Below are 15,254 nucleotides of genomic sequence, written 5' to 3'. Positions count from 1 at the left end.
TTCAGAACAGCTCAGCATATAACCTAAAGCGAGAGAAACAGCAGAGCGGGAGGGGGGCGGCAGTCATTCAGGTCATCATTGTAGTTCGCATTTAACTGTGACCTTAGAGTGCAGTATTTTTACTGCAATGGAAAGTTGTTTATTTTCCTCTGCAAATTTGATCATGTATGAAACCTAATTAAAAAGATGTAGTCCATAACATGAAACCAAGAATGAACATTTGGGTTGATTGCTCCATGTATAGAGTTTTAGTTTTTTACATCTGCCTCTTTTCATCCCTTCCGCTGGCTGTCATTAGTATAACATAATTGGAGGTGGATAAAGTACACAACGTCCTTACTTGTGTGAAAGTACAGATACTGCTGGTCAAACATTACTCTGTTACAAGTAAAAGTTGTAAAGACCGATTTTTACTTAAGCAAAAGTACGGAAGTACTCATTTTTTAATAGTAATTAAGTATCAAAAGTAAATGTCAATGCATTGTTGTTATTGTTGTATTGTTGTACAGTATTTAATTCTTACAGTACCTTATGCCTCTTAATCTATACCTGCCTTCCTACCCTCATATCAATATCAAATTTATTTCTAGAACACAGTTCCAGTAGTGGGATTGAATAAGTCCACTCAATAACATCCACAATGGTTTCGGACAGGCAAATGTGCTGTTCCCTCAAAAAGTGCCCTATTTAGTTTTCTGGCTTTTAGAATGAATATGTTAGCCTTACTGTTATCTATAAGCTATATGTGCTCCAATGATAAAATTTGCATTTAGAAGACCAAACCCAACGTTGAAAATGAAATTCAGGTTGATGTCAGAATCTAACGTCAAATTGAAGTTAAAGGGTTAGTTCACCCAAAAATTAAAATGATGTCATAAATGACTCACCCTCATGTCGTTCCAAGCCCGTAAGACCTCCGTTCATCTTCGGAACACAGTTTAAGATATTTTAGATTCAGTCCGAGAGCTTTTTGTCCCTCCATTTAAAACCTATGTGCGGTGTACAGTCCTTGTCCAGAAAGGCAATAAAGACATCATCAAAATAGTCCACGTGACCTCAGTGGGTTAGTTAGAATTTTTTGAATTATGGAAAATACATTTTGTTCCAAAAATAACAAAAACGATGACTTTATTCAGCATTGTATTCTCTTCCGGTTCTGTTGTCAATCCGCGTTCACGAGACCAGTGACGCTACTGACGTGAGACGCTGCTGACGTGTTATCTGGTGCGTCCGTGTATTCGGGTTCAAATAAGTCTTCCCCTGTGTCGAAATCCTTTGACATGTTTGCAAAGATTGTTTTGTTTTCAGCGTGCGTCTCCCTCAGACTGTAAACGAAGCTCGGGCGCACCAGATAACACGTCAGCTCGTCTTACGTCAGCGGACTCATGAACGCGGATTGACAAAAGAACCTGAAGAGAATACAATGCTGAATAAAGTCGTCGTTTTTTGTTATTTTTGGAAAATGTACAAAAATACAAAATGTATTTTCGATGCTTCAAAAAATTCTAACTAACCCCCTGAGGTCACGTGGACTATTTTGATGATGTCTTTATTGCCTTTCTGGACAAGGACAGTATACCGCACATAGGTTTTCAATGGAGGGACAAAAAGCTCTCGGACTGAATCTAAAATATCTTAAACTGTGTTCCGAAGATGAACGGAGGTCTTACGGGCTTGGAACGACATGAGGGTGAGTCATTAATGACATAATTTCCATTTTTGGGTGAACTAACCCTTTAATCTCCAACGTTGGACAGACGTTGTATTGTGGTTGAAAATGAAAATCATGTTCATCAAACCAACATCATTCGGGTTCTGACGTCAACCCGACTTTCATTTTCAACCAAAATGTAACCCCTGCAACCAAAATCATCCCCTGACTATTGTTACTACTTTCTACTCAAGGACCTTGACAGAAATGTAGTGAAGTTAAAGTAAAGAGTATTAATTTCTCTGGAAACTTAAGTAAATGTCCCTTGTTACTGTCCACCTCTGAACATAATTAAAGTTTGACTGTAGATTGCAGAGGAAAACCTCTTAAAAAAACTCTTTACTTTTCTCCTGTGTCAGTCTCCGACGCTGTTCACATGAGAACCACGACACATGCGTGTGATGCTGATGCAGGAGCAGGCCAATACTGAGCCGGCGTTCTGAAAGCGCTGCACTGTGAACGTGAACAGCATCAGAGACTGACACAGAAGAGAAGAAATTGTTGAATATACTCATTATTTTTTATTTTTTGGTGCACAAAAGGTATTTTCGTTGCTTCAAAAAATTAAGTTTGAACCGGTGTAGTCACATGGACTATTTTAATGATGTCTTTACTACCTTTCTGGGCCTTGAAAGTGGCATTTACGTTGCAGTCTATGTAGGGGCAGAAAGCTCTAGGATTTCATCAAAAATGTCTTCATTTGTGTTCCAAAGATGGACGAAGGTTTTAAGGGTTTGTAACGACATGAGGGTGAGTAATAATGACAGAATTTTCATTTTTGGGAGAACTAACCCTTTAAGGTTTAGGAGTATGAATTCACACAAATTCGCCACCAATTTGCCAAAACGTAACATAGTTACATCGTCAGAAGTCATTTGTAATGTACTGCAGTTTTAAAGCACAGATCAGTTATTTTCCTCTCCAAACCTGTGGTGTACTGCACTGCTACAATTAATGAGGCTGTCAGAAAGCAAGAGACTGGGGATTTTCACACCACCTACCATATGTCATTATGAGAACAAAAGAAAAACAGTTAACTTTGTGCCAACAATACTATTTTTATGTATACGGTTCTCAGCTATCAAATATCCAATATATTGGTGATTCATATAGAGACAATCATATCCGAATCCCTGTGTTTTTACAGTAGACGACACATGCTTGTAAATACAGTAAGAGAGAACGCAAATATCCCTGATAGCACACATACTTTTCAGAGATGTCTTATTAATGTGCATGTTTTCATCTAATAGATGTATTTTTAGACCATTTGCTGATCTGCAATCAGTCCCATAAGATGTCCCATATGTTTCCTGTCAGAGGTCAATATAAACTCTTTAAGGTATTTATAATTTATAAGTTAAACGGCTTTTAAAAAGATGTTTATCAGATGTTTGGATGCAACAGATGCTTTCCAGCTGAAGTGCTCTTTAACAGACATCTTGTGCTGTATGATCCCAGAAAATTGCACTAGACGGGTTCCATTATGCACTTGCAGCATGCTCTCTTCCACTGCGGCTGCTTGTAAGATAAGGGTTTGACCACTGATATTGTAGATGGCAAACTCCATTAGTGACAAATTGCTGATATTAAGAAAAAAATGTGCTGCAGAAGTAAAATCATGTAATCTCCTCTAAATTAGTAATGAGATCAAACAGAGCCCATTCAAGTGTCCGATTCCATTTTTGATGACTCACACATACATTTTTTGATCATTGAAAAATGAAATGAGGTCTGCTTTCTAAAAGTATTTCCTTGCCAACAGAGCATCCGTGTGATGTTACCAGCACACCCACACTGAACATAAGAAATAAAGCCATTGTTTTTTAATGTAGTCAACATTAGTGCAAAGTTTGTAATGGGATTCATCTCGTACATTATGGGTTTGGTTCATGGCTTATAACTAGGGTGACCAGACGTCCCGTTTTTCCCGGGACAGCCCCGTATTTCCACTCTAATTTTAGTGTCCCGACTTATTCTGAAAAAATCATGTTTTGTCCCTTATTTCATCGTTAATATATATATTTTTTTTTATATATAATAGGTTTCGTTTCCGAAAGGCTAAGTGAATATATATGTTACGTTCAAACCGTGTAGCGCGCATGACAGAGAGGGAGAGGCCTTGTGTGTGTGTGCTAGGCTGCGTTCCAAACCGCATACTCAATGAGTAGGTACTTAATTTCAATGAGTACTTACTTAACGAGCGCTAAAAGAGTAGGTACTTTATAGCCAAATCTCGTTGAGTATGAATGCGATCCGGACATCATCCGCCATGTTGACGTTATCATGTGACCTATGACACGTTATCACAAGCGCAACAACTTAAAAGATTAACGACACGTTTAATTCATCTATCTGTAAATATCTTGATATTGATGAAACTTGCTCATTTTGTGGTATTGTTGAAGAAACAGCTTACAATTTATTTTGTGAATACATTTAGGGTTGATTTAAGTTGTTATATTTTAAACCCTTCTAATGTGACCCACAGTTCCTTATAACGATTTTTAAGAAACCCCCAAATCGTTATCTCTTGAATATGTTGTTAATTTCTTTATTTTAAACCCAAAAAGTTTCTCCTTCAAGTTTTCCTCTTTTCTTGATGAATTTACCTCTCGTTTCATCCCTCAGACAATAACAACAAAACTATTTTTTAATGTATTATGAAGAACTATTTATATTTAAAGATATTTAGCCTTGTTATTGTTCTTTTTTCCTGTGTATAAATATCATATTATGATGTACACAAACCAATGATCTTTATGTTTTCTGTTTTGTCATTATGATTGTTCATTGTTAGATACAACTAGTATCTTTCCATGATCTTTATGTAATAAGTTTATAAGTTTAAATTATATGAGCGACAGGTGCACTAACACTTCATAACATCAGTAACTCGACAGCACAACCTAGAACAGTTTTCCTCTGCGTTTACTGTCTGCAGTGCACAAGGAGACGGGCCGCTGCTCGAAGATCTCCTTTGGAGAAACTGTTGACTTTATTCTCGAAAAATGCAAGTATCGCTCATAAAAAAATTATATTAGCCTACCTCAGAATGAATTGCATTGTTAGCCCACCCCAAAACTTTAACAAAATATTAAATGCTGACCAATACTTAATTATATTACTTTTTTTTATATACTAAAAATGATATAATTTAATAAAACAAGCAAAATGTAATTTGTTTTGTCATATGAGTTATGCATGAATACACGTGAACATCTCAATTGTCAGTCAAGCAATGAATTAATGCATACATTAAATAATTATATTTTATATACTGACAACAATAAGAAACATGAATAAATGAGTAAAAGAACAAATAAAAGTAACCATCACACAATAAACAAATGCATCATGCACATGAAACAAATCTTTATTTAAACTACAAGCATGTATTTGGGCGCTGAAGCCCACATCCTACTGCCATCTCAACACAGCGGTTCCCATTCTGCGGCTTTATTCTGATGAATTCACCAGTGGTGACCGTGCCTTCGTGCCGGAGCTTGTTGCTGCGCTGCGCTTCACAATCTGAGGCGATAAGGGCAGATGGAGAGATCTTATGACAGTCTCATCCATGGCACCGTTTCCAGGATTCAGCTCTGGGCTCCTCATCCTCAGTGCTCACACCAGTCTGAATAAAAACATGTTTAGTTACTTTATAGATTTGTTTATTTACCTTATTTACAGCACATTAGTCTAATGTCAACAGTGTTGACAACAGTGAATTAACGTTATCTATCCTATGATAATGCCACACATACATCACTCAGATGTCTTTTTCATGTTGTGATGTGCTCATCTGCAATATGTCAATACTTACAATATTTTCCTTTCAGATGTAAATAGACATTTTAAATAAGCGTGTTTAAGATGTATATGGTTATGTAAATCCACTTTAGAGACGTTACGTGTGCTTAGCTAGCTATACAAAACATGTTTTTACAGCAAAATCACAACTATACTGTCTAACTACTTTACACCTTCAACAGTTAAAACGTCTACTCTATTGTAGTTTAACACATAAAGAACAATGTTTACTCACATTTGAAAACCCCCGGCGTCGCTGATCTCCGTGATGTTTGATAATGACGTATGCTCTCGCGTGGCCTCCTGGGATAGAAGAGTATCCATCGGTTGAGCACTCAAAAATCGGGCCGGAAGCAGTAAGCCATCCGGGAACTTCTCCCCTACTCTTTTATGAATACTGATGTTTCGAACGTACTGCTTCCTTCACGTACTGTTTTCGCCTACTATATAGTAGGAAAGTAGGCACATTCGAACGCACTTAAGTCCAAATCTCGCGATAATTGGTACGTCACCCAGGTAATTCTCGCCTACTCTTTTGGATTACTACATACTTTTTCGCTCGCCTACTCTTTTCCCATACTAAATAGTAGGGAAGTATGCGGTTTGGAACGCAGCAACAGTGTGCCTAATGAAGCGCATGTAAGACGCATTAATAGAGGGAATGCATTAACGTCACTTTCCCGCCGGAACACGCCCCCTCAGCCGGACTGAGTGGCAGAAGAGCAGCTGCGTGACTGGATTTAATAGGGGAAACTGCGAAAACGCAAGTACAACAAACGATTATCAGTTTAAACTAAAGATTGGACTCAATATAGTGTTCCTTACAACTTACTAAAGATCCAGTGATCCATGGATATTAACATGTAGCCAGGAATCGTGTTTCCTGACATTTATATGTGCCTGATTTCGACACCAGGGAAATACATACAGCAAATTTGCCTGTGAATGCTTTATATAAATACAAAATAGGCAGGTCTAAATCCAGGTGATCACTTATCAATGTTATATATATCATCATATCGTCTAGAGACTTAAAACTTGTATAGTTTTTTGTCAGTGTTTATTTAAAAATGTCAAATTATACAGAATATACAGTGGTAAATATTTGATTGATGAGTTGTCACTGCAATATATAACAATACAATATATCGAGAATGATTTTATCACTAAATTCAGCATATTGACACAAAAAGAATAACTGCAAATCCACCTTTCGCTGCCTGGAGTCCAGTTGTTTCTATGAATTGTAGCGATCTATTTGCTTCTCTGTTCTGTAGCTTTAGGTAGTCTGTAAAAATATTCCTCATATTTCTTGTCAAATCTAGTTGTACAGTCAGTCTCAAAGCTCTTTCCCGTTTTAGACGCGTTTTGTGTGTTTTTCCGCAGCATTCACACTGAAAACCAATGCTGCCTCTCAGTCTTTTTGCCACTTGTGGGCGTAACTGCAGTCACTCCGGCCAACGGTGACGTCACGTGCATCCCCTCTATACGCATGCGTTCTGTATCTGTCCGGTATTCCACTCCGAGAAATCTGGTCACCCTACTTATAACTCTTTAGACATTTTTTAAAAAACCTCTGGGGGAAATGAAAAATATTTCCTGAACCAAGGCCTCTAAAAAACACTGTTCAACTCTGACCCCCTTACTTTGAAAAACAGAAGTAGGATATTTTCTGTGAATGTGACTTCCGAGACTTTGAAATAATATTATATAAATAGGCCTACCAGTTTGCAATACAAAACAGCACAATGGGCTATTTTTGTACAGGTGAAATAACTGGAAACAAATAACACTGGAAGCCTTGCACATTCAAGCTACAAATGGCCGTGTCTGCTCTTAAAAATAAAATAATGTGGATAATGAGTAGCCTCTTATGTTTCTTGTATCACTCTGAGTTCTTTTCATAGCAATGTAAGTTAAAATAGTTCATCAGCTTTCTTGACTCAAAATAACTACTGATTGTAATAAAAATTGCCAGGGAGGGCTGTAATAATTTTTATATAGGCTATAATGAGCATGCAGCCTTTGTCAGAAGCTCAAGAGTCAAGTTAAAGCAAGAAAACACAAACTAGATGGAAAAAATAGAAGATTTGTTACCTCGTACCCTAATTATGCTAGATAACTAATCAACAGAAAAAAGTAAACTTATTTGAAATAAATTAAAGGCCTAATGTATCATTTTTATTATAGTTCATATTATATGTAGGCTACACCCTGTTGCTAGGTTGACTGTTTTTCCCACTCAGTGACTATTTTTCCAAGTGGAATCTTTACGATAGTCAAGAAAGATAATAATATAATATAATCTAAACTTAAATCAATATTTTATGTCCATGTAGCCGTGAAATCAATATTTAATATCCATGTAGTCGTGTAATAACGGGGATAATTAGCCACTCGGACTTCCAACGCCTGCGGTTCATCAGAGCGGAACTCTGTCTACGGCAGTATTTTCCACACCGACTGATATCTGAGCAACTCCTTCCGCTCCTGTTAGAGCCTGCACAGCAACTGAACTGAGCTAAGTTAACTGAACGATAACTGTTAAAGGATCCGTTCTTTTACTTTTCTCACATCTTTCTGCGTGTTGTTTTACCGTAGGTAAGTACAATAAAAGTGTTTGTAAATAATTACCAACGACAGTATTGTGTTTTAATGAGAAATTTGATTTGAAAATAATGTAACGTTGATCTGTTCAGCTAAATTAGCTTAACAACAAATACAGGCTAACGTTACTCAATGTCCACAACGTAGTACAACTAATGGGTTTCATTTGTTTTTATGTTTTGATTTACGGCAAGACTGAATAACTTTTGCTTTCAGAGCAACTCTTCGTGATCTAACTTAAGCTATTTCTCACTGTGCTTTAACTATTTCTATTACCCGAACACACAATCTGGAGTTGATTAACGTTAGTCCCCACCACACTTGTTTTTGTATAGGAATGGAGAATGAAAGAGCCTAATTTCTCAGGAAAAATATTACGAATATTTGTCGAAATTTGACTTAATATGAAAAAAACAACTCCCAGCCTTTGTTGAAAACAAATCCATATTTTGTAGAGAACCATAACATCTATTATTTGAGTTCTAATGCAGGGCTCCAGACTAACTTTTCCACTGGTTGCACTGGTGCTACCAACTTTCTCAGTTGGTCGCACCAGCATATGATTTGGTCGCACCTTTTTTTTTTTTATTTTTTGCTACATCCCATGGGATTAATCAATGCATGCTGATGAATAGTGGTTTTAATGGACCAAGGCTAGCAAAGGCTTTCTGTGTTGCAGCGGAAATACCTGTAATATATTAATTATCATTGCCAAATTTCAGGATTTTCATGGATTTTGGACAGTAATTTTAATCTGTAATTTTAAGCATTTTACATTTGAATTATATACAATCTATCTATTTACATTTGAATCATATTCTATCTATCTGTCTATTATCATCTTTCTATCTTTTAAAAATCATTAAACATTCAAATGTATGCATTACATTTTAAAAGATTAGAGAATTATAATAGCCTGGTTAAAACCAGACCATTCTCAGTTGTAACTGCGTTAGGGTCTGGCAAAGCTTCATAGACAAATCATTTCCAAACGTGCGTCACCAACGGACGTAGCTCAAATGCCTCTTGGAGCAATTGGATAGACCTAAAACCAATCAGAGCGATGAAGATGAACAAGCAGGCACTGATCAGCTACTTGCTCTACGTTTATTTAAAATTAACAGCAAGACAACTGTAAGTGAATGTGCTTTCCATTAAATAAATCACACACAGTAAAAAAAAACTTAACAAAAAAAACGTTGCAATTTAGACGCGCAAACTGGGTGCCGGTGGTGTGAGACGAACGGCTCGGGCAGATTCGGCTTTAAGTCGTTCATCCTCGGATGCGGCGCCGCGCTCGCTGTGACAAAATACCCGTGCACACAGGCAAGCGAAATGGGGTCTTGCGCACCGAACGCATGATTTTTGCCCCGCGTACATTCGCGCTCGTGCGGGCGCGTCGAGTATAAACAAGGCTTTACTCCGTGTTAGTGCGCGCTCTGATTGTTAAAGGGGCACAGCCCTCTCCCGAATCATCTCCAGCAGTAGCAGCCTCCGATCGCACCACTAACTCCGCCTCCGTTTCCCTCGTAAGCTGATATTAGTATTTAAACATTCTCTATGATAAATGTTTGTGGAATTTTTTTTTTTTTAATAACATGGTTTTGGCGGTTATAGAGTTCTAATGACGGTGTTCAACTATAACCGTCACACATAGGTCCACAGCGGCATCCATCTTTGTAAATGTAAAAAATCTGCTTCACCGTCGCTGTGCTTTCGTCATCGTGTAAAGCCCGCCCCAACGTTTCTGATTGGTGCCGCGATTTCGACGGATTGGAAATGGACTTCAATGAGCTCTTTGCCAGACCTACTTGCAGAGCAAATCTAAATTTGCTGGAAGTGGTCTGGGTTTTCCCAGGCTAGTATTATAATAAACTGATACAGATTTTTCGTTATCAAAGTTTATAGTTGTAACAAAAAGCAGAAATCTCACACTCCTTACCTTCTGCATTTTATAATAATTTCCTTTTCCTCTCTCAAGCGATCATGAGAGTAATCACTCGACAGAGGAAAATATAACCGCTGAAAACACGTAGGAGGAAGGGGCTCTGTGTTTCGTTTCATTTTTATATGCCTTAATTCGTGAATTCGTAATTGGCGCGTTTCACCATCAGTGTGCAATGCGCGTGACGTCTACGTTCGTCAATAAATAAACTGCACGTGTCTTGCGGAATAACATTGTAGACGGAACTTCTCTCTGTTAATGTCTATGGCGAGTCACGCAGGCACTGGGCTACTCCGCAGCCGAGACGACCCCGGGATAAAATAGTCCGAATATAAACACTTATACCGTACCGTAGTGATTCAGAATAAGTCAAAAACGCGGTTTGGAAAATGGATTCATGATGTAGCCTACTCGATCATTTTGAACATAAGTTACGGACTGCAGCAGCTGATACAACGGTGTTCTGTTGCTCAAGCGTCCACTCGCACAAATGCGACCACATAACATTTTAACTCGCACATTCTCAAAAAATGGTTGCATATGCGACCAATTTGGTCGCAGTCTGGAACCCTGTAATGTGTTGAAGAATAGCAATAAATTAATTTTTATACCTCTGAAGAGGTTAAAGTTATTCATTTTCTTTCTTTGTGTCAGAAACAGATTTTTCTAATCGAAGATGACAGACCGTTACAACATCCACAGTCAGCTGGAGCATCTGCAGTCGAAGTATATCGGCACGGGCCACGCAGACACTAGCAAATGGGAATGGCTAGTTAACCAGCACAGAGACTCGTACTGCTCCTACATGGGCCATTTTGACCTTCTCAATTACTTTGCCGTCGCTGAGAACGAGAGCAAGGCTCGGGTCCGCTTTAACCTGATGGAGAAGATGCTGCAGCCATGTGGTCCACCAGCCGACAAACCTGAAGATGCTTAGGGCCATTGTGACTGGATCCCTACTGGATGTTTTATGAGGCTGTGCACTTGATGTGTTTATTGAGAGAATCACAGAGAGAAAGAGAGGGGAGAGGAGAGATCGACCCTGTACACATGAGGGTTGTGGGTGCTCTTTAAATCATCTTGTTTGAGAACCAGTCAATGTTTTCTCTTTTTTGTGATATTTTGTATAGGTTCTTGAACTGCAAGTGTGTCTTAAGAAAATAAATTTGATACCCTCACACATATGCTTTGATTGTATTGTTTTAATATTATACAATTTATTTTAGTTACAAAAATTTGGGAAATTAATACTTTTATTCAGCAAGGATGCATTAAACTAACAAAAAGTGGCAGTAAACGTAATTAAAATTGTACAAAAGATTTCTGGTTTTCTATCTCCTCAAGAAATTCTGAAAAAATTGTAGTATTTACAGTCAAGCAGCACAAAACGTTTCAACATTAATGATAAGAAATGTTTGCTGAGCAGCAAATCAGCACATTAGTGATATCTGAAGGATCATGTGACACTGAAGACTGGAGTAATGATGCCTAAAATTTAGCTTTGCCATCACAGGAATAAATTACATTTTGAAATAGAAACGTTATTTTAAATTGTAATAATATTTCACAATATTAGTTTTTACTACATTTTGGTCAAAGAAATGCAGCCTGGGTTTTAATGAAAAAATATAGTGATGCTAATGTTCTTAATGAAGATTAGTTGTATAACCAAGAAAATGAGGTATCTTTATTTTGAGGGTCTCTGAGTTGGTCTGGGAAACTGAGTGGGGGTTGAAGTCTGTAAACGATGAAAGACCTTACTATAGCAAGTACATTGAAAGGTTGGTCTAATAAGTAAATTTACTCTTAATGGGAAATCATATCTTTTTACATATACTAAAAAGTGTGGAAAGTTGCTTCGATTCGCTTTGGTATATTGCTCGTTTACAAATAAATCAAGCGAAAGCATAAAAAAGGAGTGGATTTTTCCAATGTTTGTCTGATGAATCAGCGCAGAGGAAATTTGGCATCACCATGACTTCACTGATAAGAGATTTGCAGTCTTTGAGCGTGACAGTCAGCGGTTGCCACAATCATAGCAGGGCAAATCCTCGCCAGCTGGCCCCACAGTTTGAGTTATTCTTACAACAGGGTCATTTCTGCAGTGTCAGGATCAGGAACAACATACTGGCACAGCAGATCACCGGTGGTGCTCATCCTGAAGAAGACCAGCTATTTTTAATTTAAAATGAGGAATAATGCTGAATTAAGCTGTTAAGGAGTCCAGAAAGTCTCAGAAAGATGCCCCAGAAGGAATTATGTATAAAAATGCTGCACTTAAGCAGATGGTCATTTATGTAGTAACAAACAACCCTTTCAGTCAGTCATTGCCCTTCTACACTAACAGACGGAGCTCTTCTTTCAAACATTATCGTTGCTCTGAGAAAAGAGCACCTGGGCTGACCACACAAAAAGACCACTGAGCAAACATTTAATGTCCTTCAAAGGCGCTAGGTTTGACAGCATGTGTTTAAGGACGTGGCAATTGCTACATTAAATCAACCATAAAGCCATCATCTACATCCCTAATGGTAAAATCTCAAACAGCCATAACTTCCAGCGGAAAGCCATTGAATGTGAGCAGAGGAAGAACTGTCACATGCTAGATAAGTCTTAAGTCAGCTTATTATGTGCGCTAGAGCCTAAATGTGTTTATAGATTAAAGGTCATTTTGCACCAGCAAATCAGTTATGCACAATTAATTTGAAAATCTGTCTGTCATGCTGCAATTCAATATAAGATCATAAAGGTTTACATTTAAAACATTTTTCTGAGTATATAAGCAAATCTATGATTAAATATGTGAGAACAGATGCCAGCACCATGTGATTAGAGGCACAAGCAACTGGAGAGGAAAAACAAGTTAAAACAAGCATGAAATCAAATGGAGTGCACTTGGCGCCAATGACGACAGCGCTGGTCATGTCTAAAAGGGCTTGATGGGAAATGTGTGACCAGCCAACATATATGTACTTTTATAATGTACACAGCTTCAAAGAACGATGATTTGTTGGGGGGGTGGGGGGTGTCATTACAGATCCACAGTTAGAGCAAACACATGCACAATACTCAATGCATGACTGTGTAGTGTGCGTCACTGGGAAAACAGTTCTAGAGCACAGCTGACTCCTTTCGTCTTCTTACGCACAAAGATTTCTTGGACAAAATCCAGTATTTACAATAGCAAGAGTCTGATTTATCACATACAATAATGACATGTTAATACAATCGTTTTGACTTAATATCGACAATCTAGCCACTGCAGGATAATGTCTCCTACTGTAGGAATATAACCAGTATAGATGCATTAAAATGGCTTTATTTATATGCCAGTGTAAATACAATAAAGTAGCTTATTTTAAAACGCATCTTCACATAAAAAGGTTTCACATAAAGTACCTAGTTAGCCTTTCAGCTTGTCAAAGTTTATGTATGCTCAGAATAATTTAGTATGTACAGCATAAAATATCAAGTAGTTGCTTCTAAATTATACAATATGAATTATAAAATCTTACAAAAGCTGTGCAAATGGCATTTAAGATTTCTACACTTAATAATCAACGATGATAATGAAAGCTGCTTACTTTGCAAGGAATCCTCTTGTTTTGTTTTACTAAAATGGACTTCACCATTAAATAAAACCAGCCAGATGTCCTTGTTTCCTTTCACTCACTGCACAAATATTTTGTAAAACAAATGCACTCATGTTTGGTTTCTCAGCTCATTATCTTCATTAAGCACAAAATAAGGCAATAGTGATCTGAGATCATTTAAATGTAATAGATATATTACTTTTTCATTATATATATACATGGTGTGTGTATATATATATATATATATATATATATATATATATATACACATATATATACACTCACGTAAAGGATTATTAGGAACACCTGTTCAATTTCTCATTAATCACATGGCAGTTGCTTCAATCCATTTAGGGGTGTGGTCCTGGTCAAGACAATCTCCTGAACTCCAAACTGAATGTCAGAATGGGAAAGAAAGGTGATTTAAGCCATTTTGAGCGTGGCATGGTTGTTGGTGCCAGACGGGCCGGTCTGAGTATTTCACAATCTGCTCAGTTACTGGGAATTTCACGCACAGCCATTTCTAGGGTTTACAAAGAATGGTGTGAAAAGGGAAAAACATCCAGTATGCGGCAGTCCTGTGGGCGAAAATGCCTTGTTGATGCTAGAGGTCAGAGGAGAATGGGCAAGCTGATAGAAGAGCAACTTTGACTGAAATAACCACTCGTTACAACCGAGGTATGCAGCAAAGCATTTGTGAAGCCACAACATGCACAACCTCAAGGCGGATGGGCTACAACAGCAGAAGACCCCACCGGGTACCACTACCTCCACTACAAACAGGAAAGAGGCTATAATTTGCAAGAGCTCACCAAAATTGGACAGTTGAAGACTGGAAAAATGTTGCCTGGTCTGATGAGTCTCGATTTCTGTTGAGACATTCAGATGGAAGAGTCAGAATTTGGCGTAAACAGAATGAAAACATGGATCCATCATGCATTGTTACCACTGTGCAGGCTGTTGGTGGTGTAATGGTGTGGGGGATGTTTTCTTGGCACACTTTAGGCCCCTTAGTGCCAATTGGGCATCGTTTAAAGGCCAAGGCTTACCTGAGCATTGTTTCTGACCATGTCCATCCCTTTATGGCCACCATGTACCCATCCTCTGATGGATACTTCCAGCAGGATAATGCACCATGTCACAAAGCTCGAATTATTTCAAATTGGTTTCTTGAACATGACAATGAGTTCACTGTACTAAAATGGCCCCCACAGTCACCAGATCTCAACCCAATAGAGCATCTTTGGGATGTGGTGCAACGGGAGCTTTGTACCCTGGATGTGCATCCCACAAATCTCCATCAACTGCAAGATGCTATCCTATCAATATGGGCCAACATTTCTAAAGAATGCTTTCAGCACCTTGTTGAATCAATGCCACGTAGAATTAAGGCAGTTCTGAAGGCGAAAAGGGGGTCAAACACAGTATTAGTATGGTGTTCCTATTAATCTTTTAGGTGAGTGTGTATATATATACGCACACACACACATATGCAAAGATCAGTTATTTCTATTACATCTAAATGGACATTTTGTGTTAAATTTTGTATGTGGTAAAAAAAAAAAAAACCACCACATAATTCTCAAAA

The 15,254-nt window shown here is 37.9% G+C and overlaps 1 protein-coding gene across 2 annotated transcripts; it reads left to right on the top strand.

Moving 5' to 3' along the window:
• The first annotated feature begins 7,926 nt into the window (after window positions 1–7,926).
• Window positions 7,927–11,255, top strand: sf3b5 (splicing factor 3b, subunit 5). 2 transcript variants are annotated; one of them, XM_077237122.1, is made up of 2 exons: window positions 7,927–8,122; window positions 10,734–11,255. In XM_077237122.1, the coding sequence occupies exon 2, from the start codon at window positions 10,750–10,752 to the stop codon at window positions 11,008–11,010; it is 261 nt and encodes an 86-aa protein (XP_077093237.1). In that variant the 5' UTR covers window positions 7,927–8,122; window positions 10,734–10,749; the 3' UTR covers window positions 11,011–11,255. The 2 variants fall into 2 exon arrangements, with proteins under 2 accessions (XP_077093237.1, XP_077093236.1); XM_077237121.1 differs by having other exon boundaries at window positions 7,932–8,122; window positions 10,728–11,255.
• The last annotated feature ends 3,999 nt before the right edge of the window (window positions 11,256–15,254 follow it).

The sequence above is a fragment of the Siphateles boraxobius genome, unplaced genomic scaffold (assembly GCF_051911475.1).
Source record: "Siphateles boraxobius isolate OS27281-9 unplaced genomic scaffold, OSU_SipBor_1 20, whole genome shotgun sequence".
In the NCBI taxonomy this organism is placed as follows: domain Eukaryota; kingdom Metazoa; phylum Chordata; class Actinopteri; order Cypriniformes; family Leuciscidae; genus Siphateles; species Siphateles boraxobius.
Note: the sequence above shows the minus strand (reverse complement) of the source record. Positions and strands in the feature narration are given on the sequence as shown.

Coding starts and splice junctions, on each gene's coding strand:
- sf3b5 (XM_077237122.1), top strand. CDS start 10,750: ATGACAGACCGTTACAACATCCACAGTCAGCTGGAGCATCTGCAGTCG.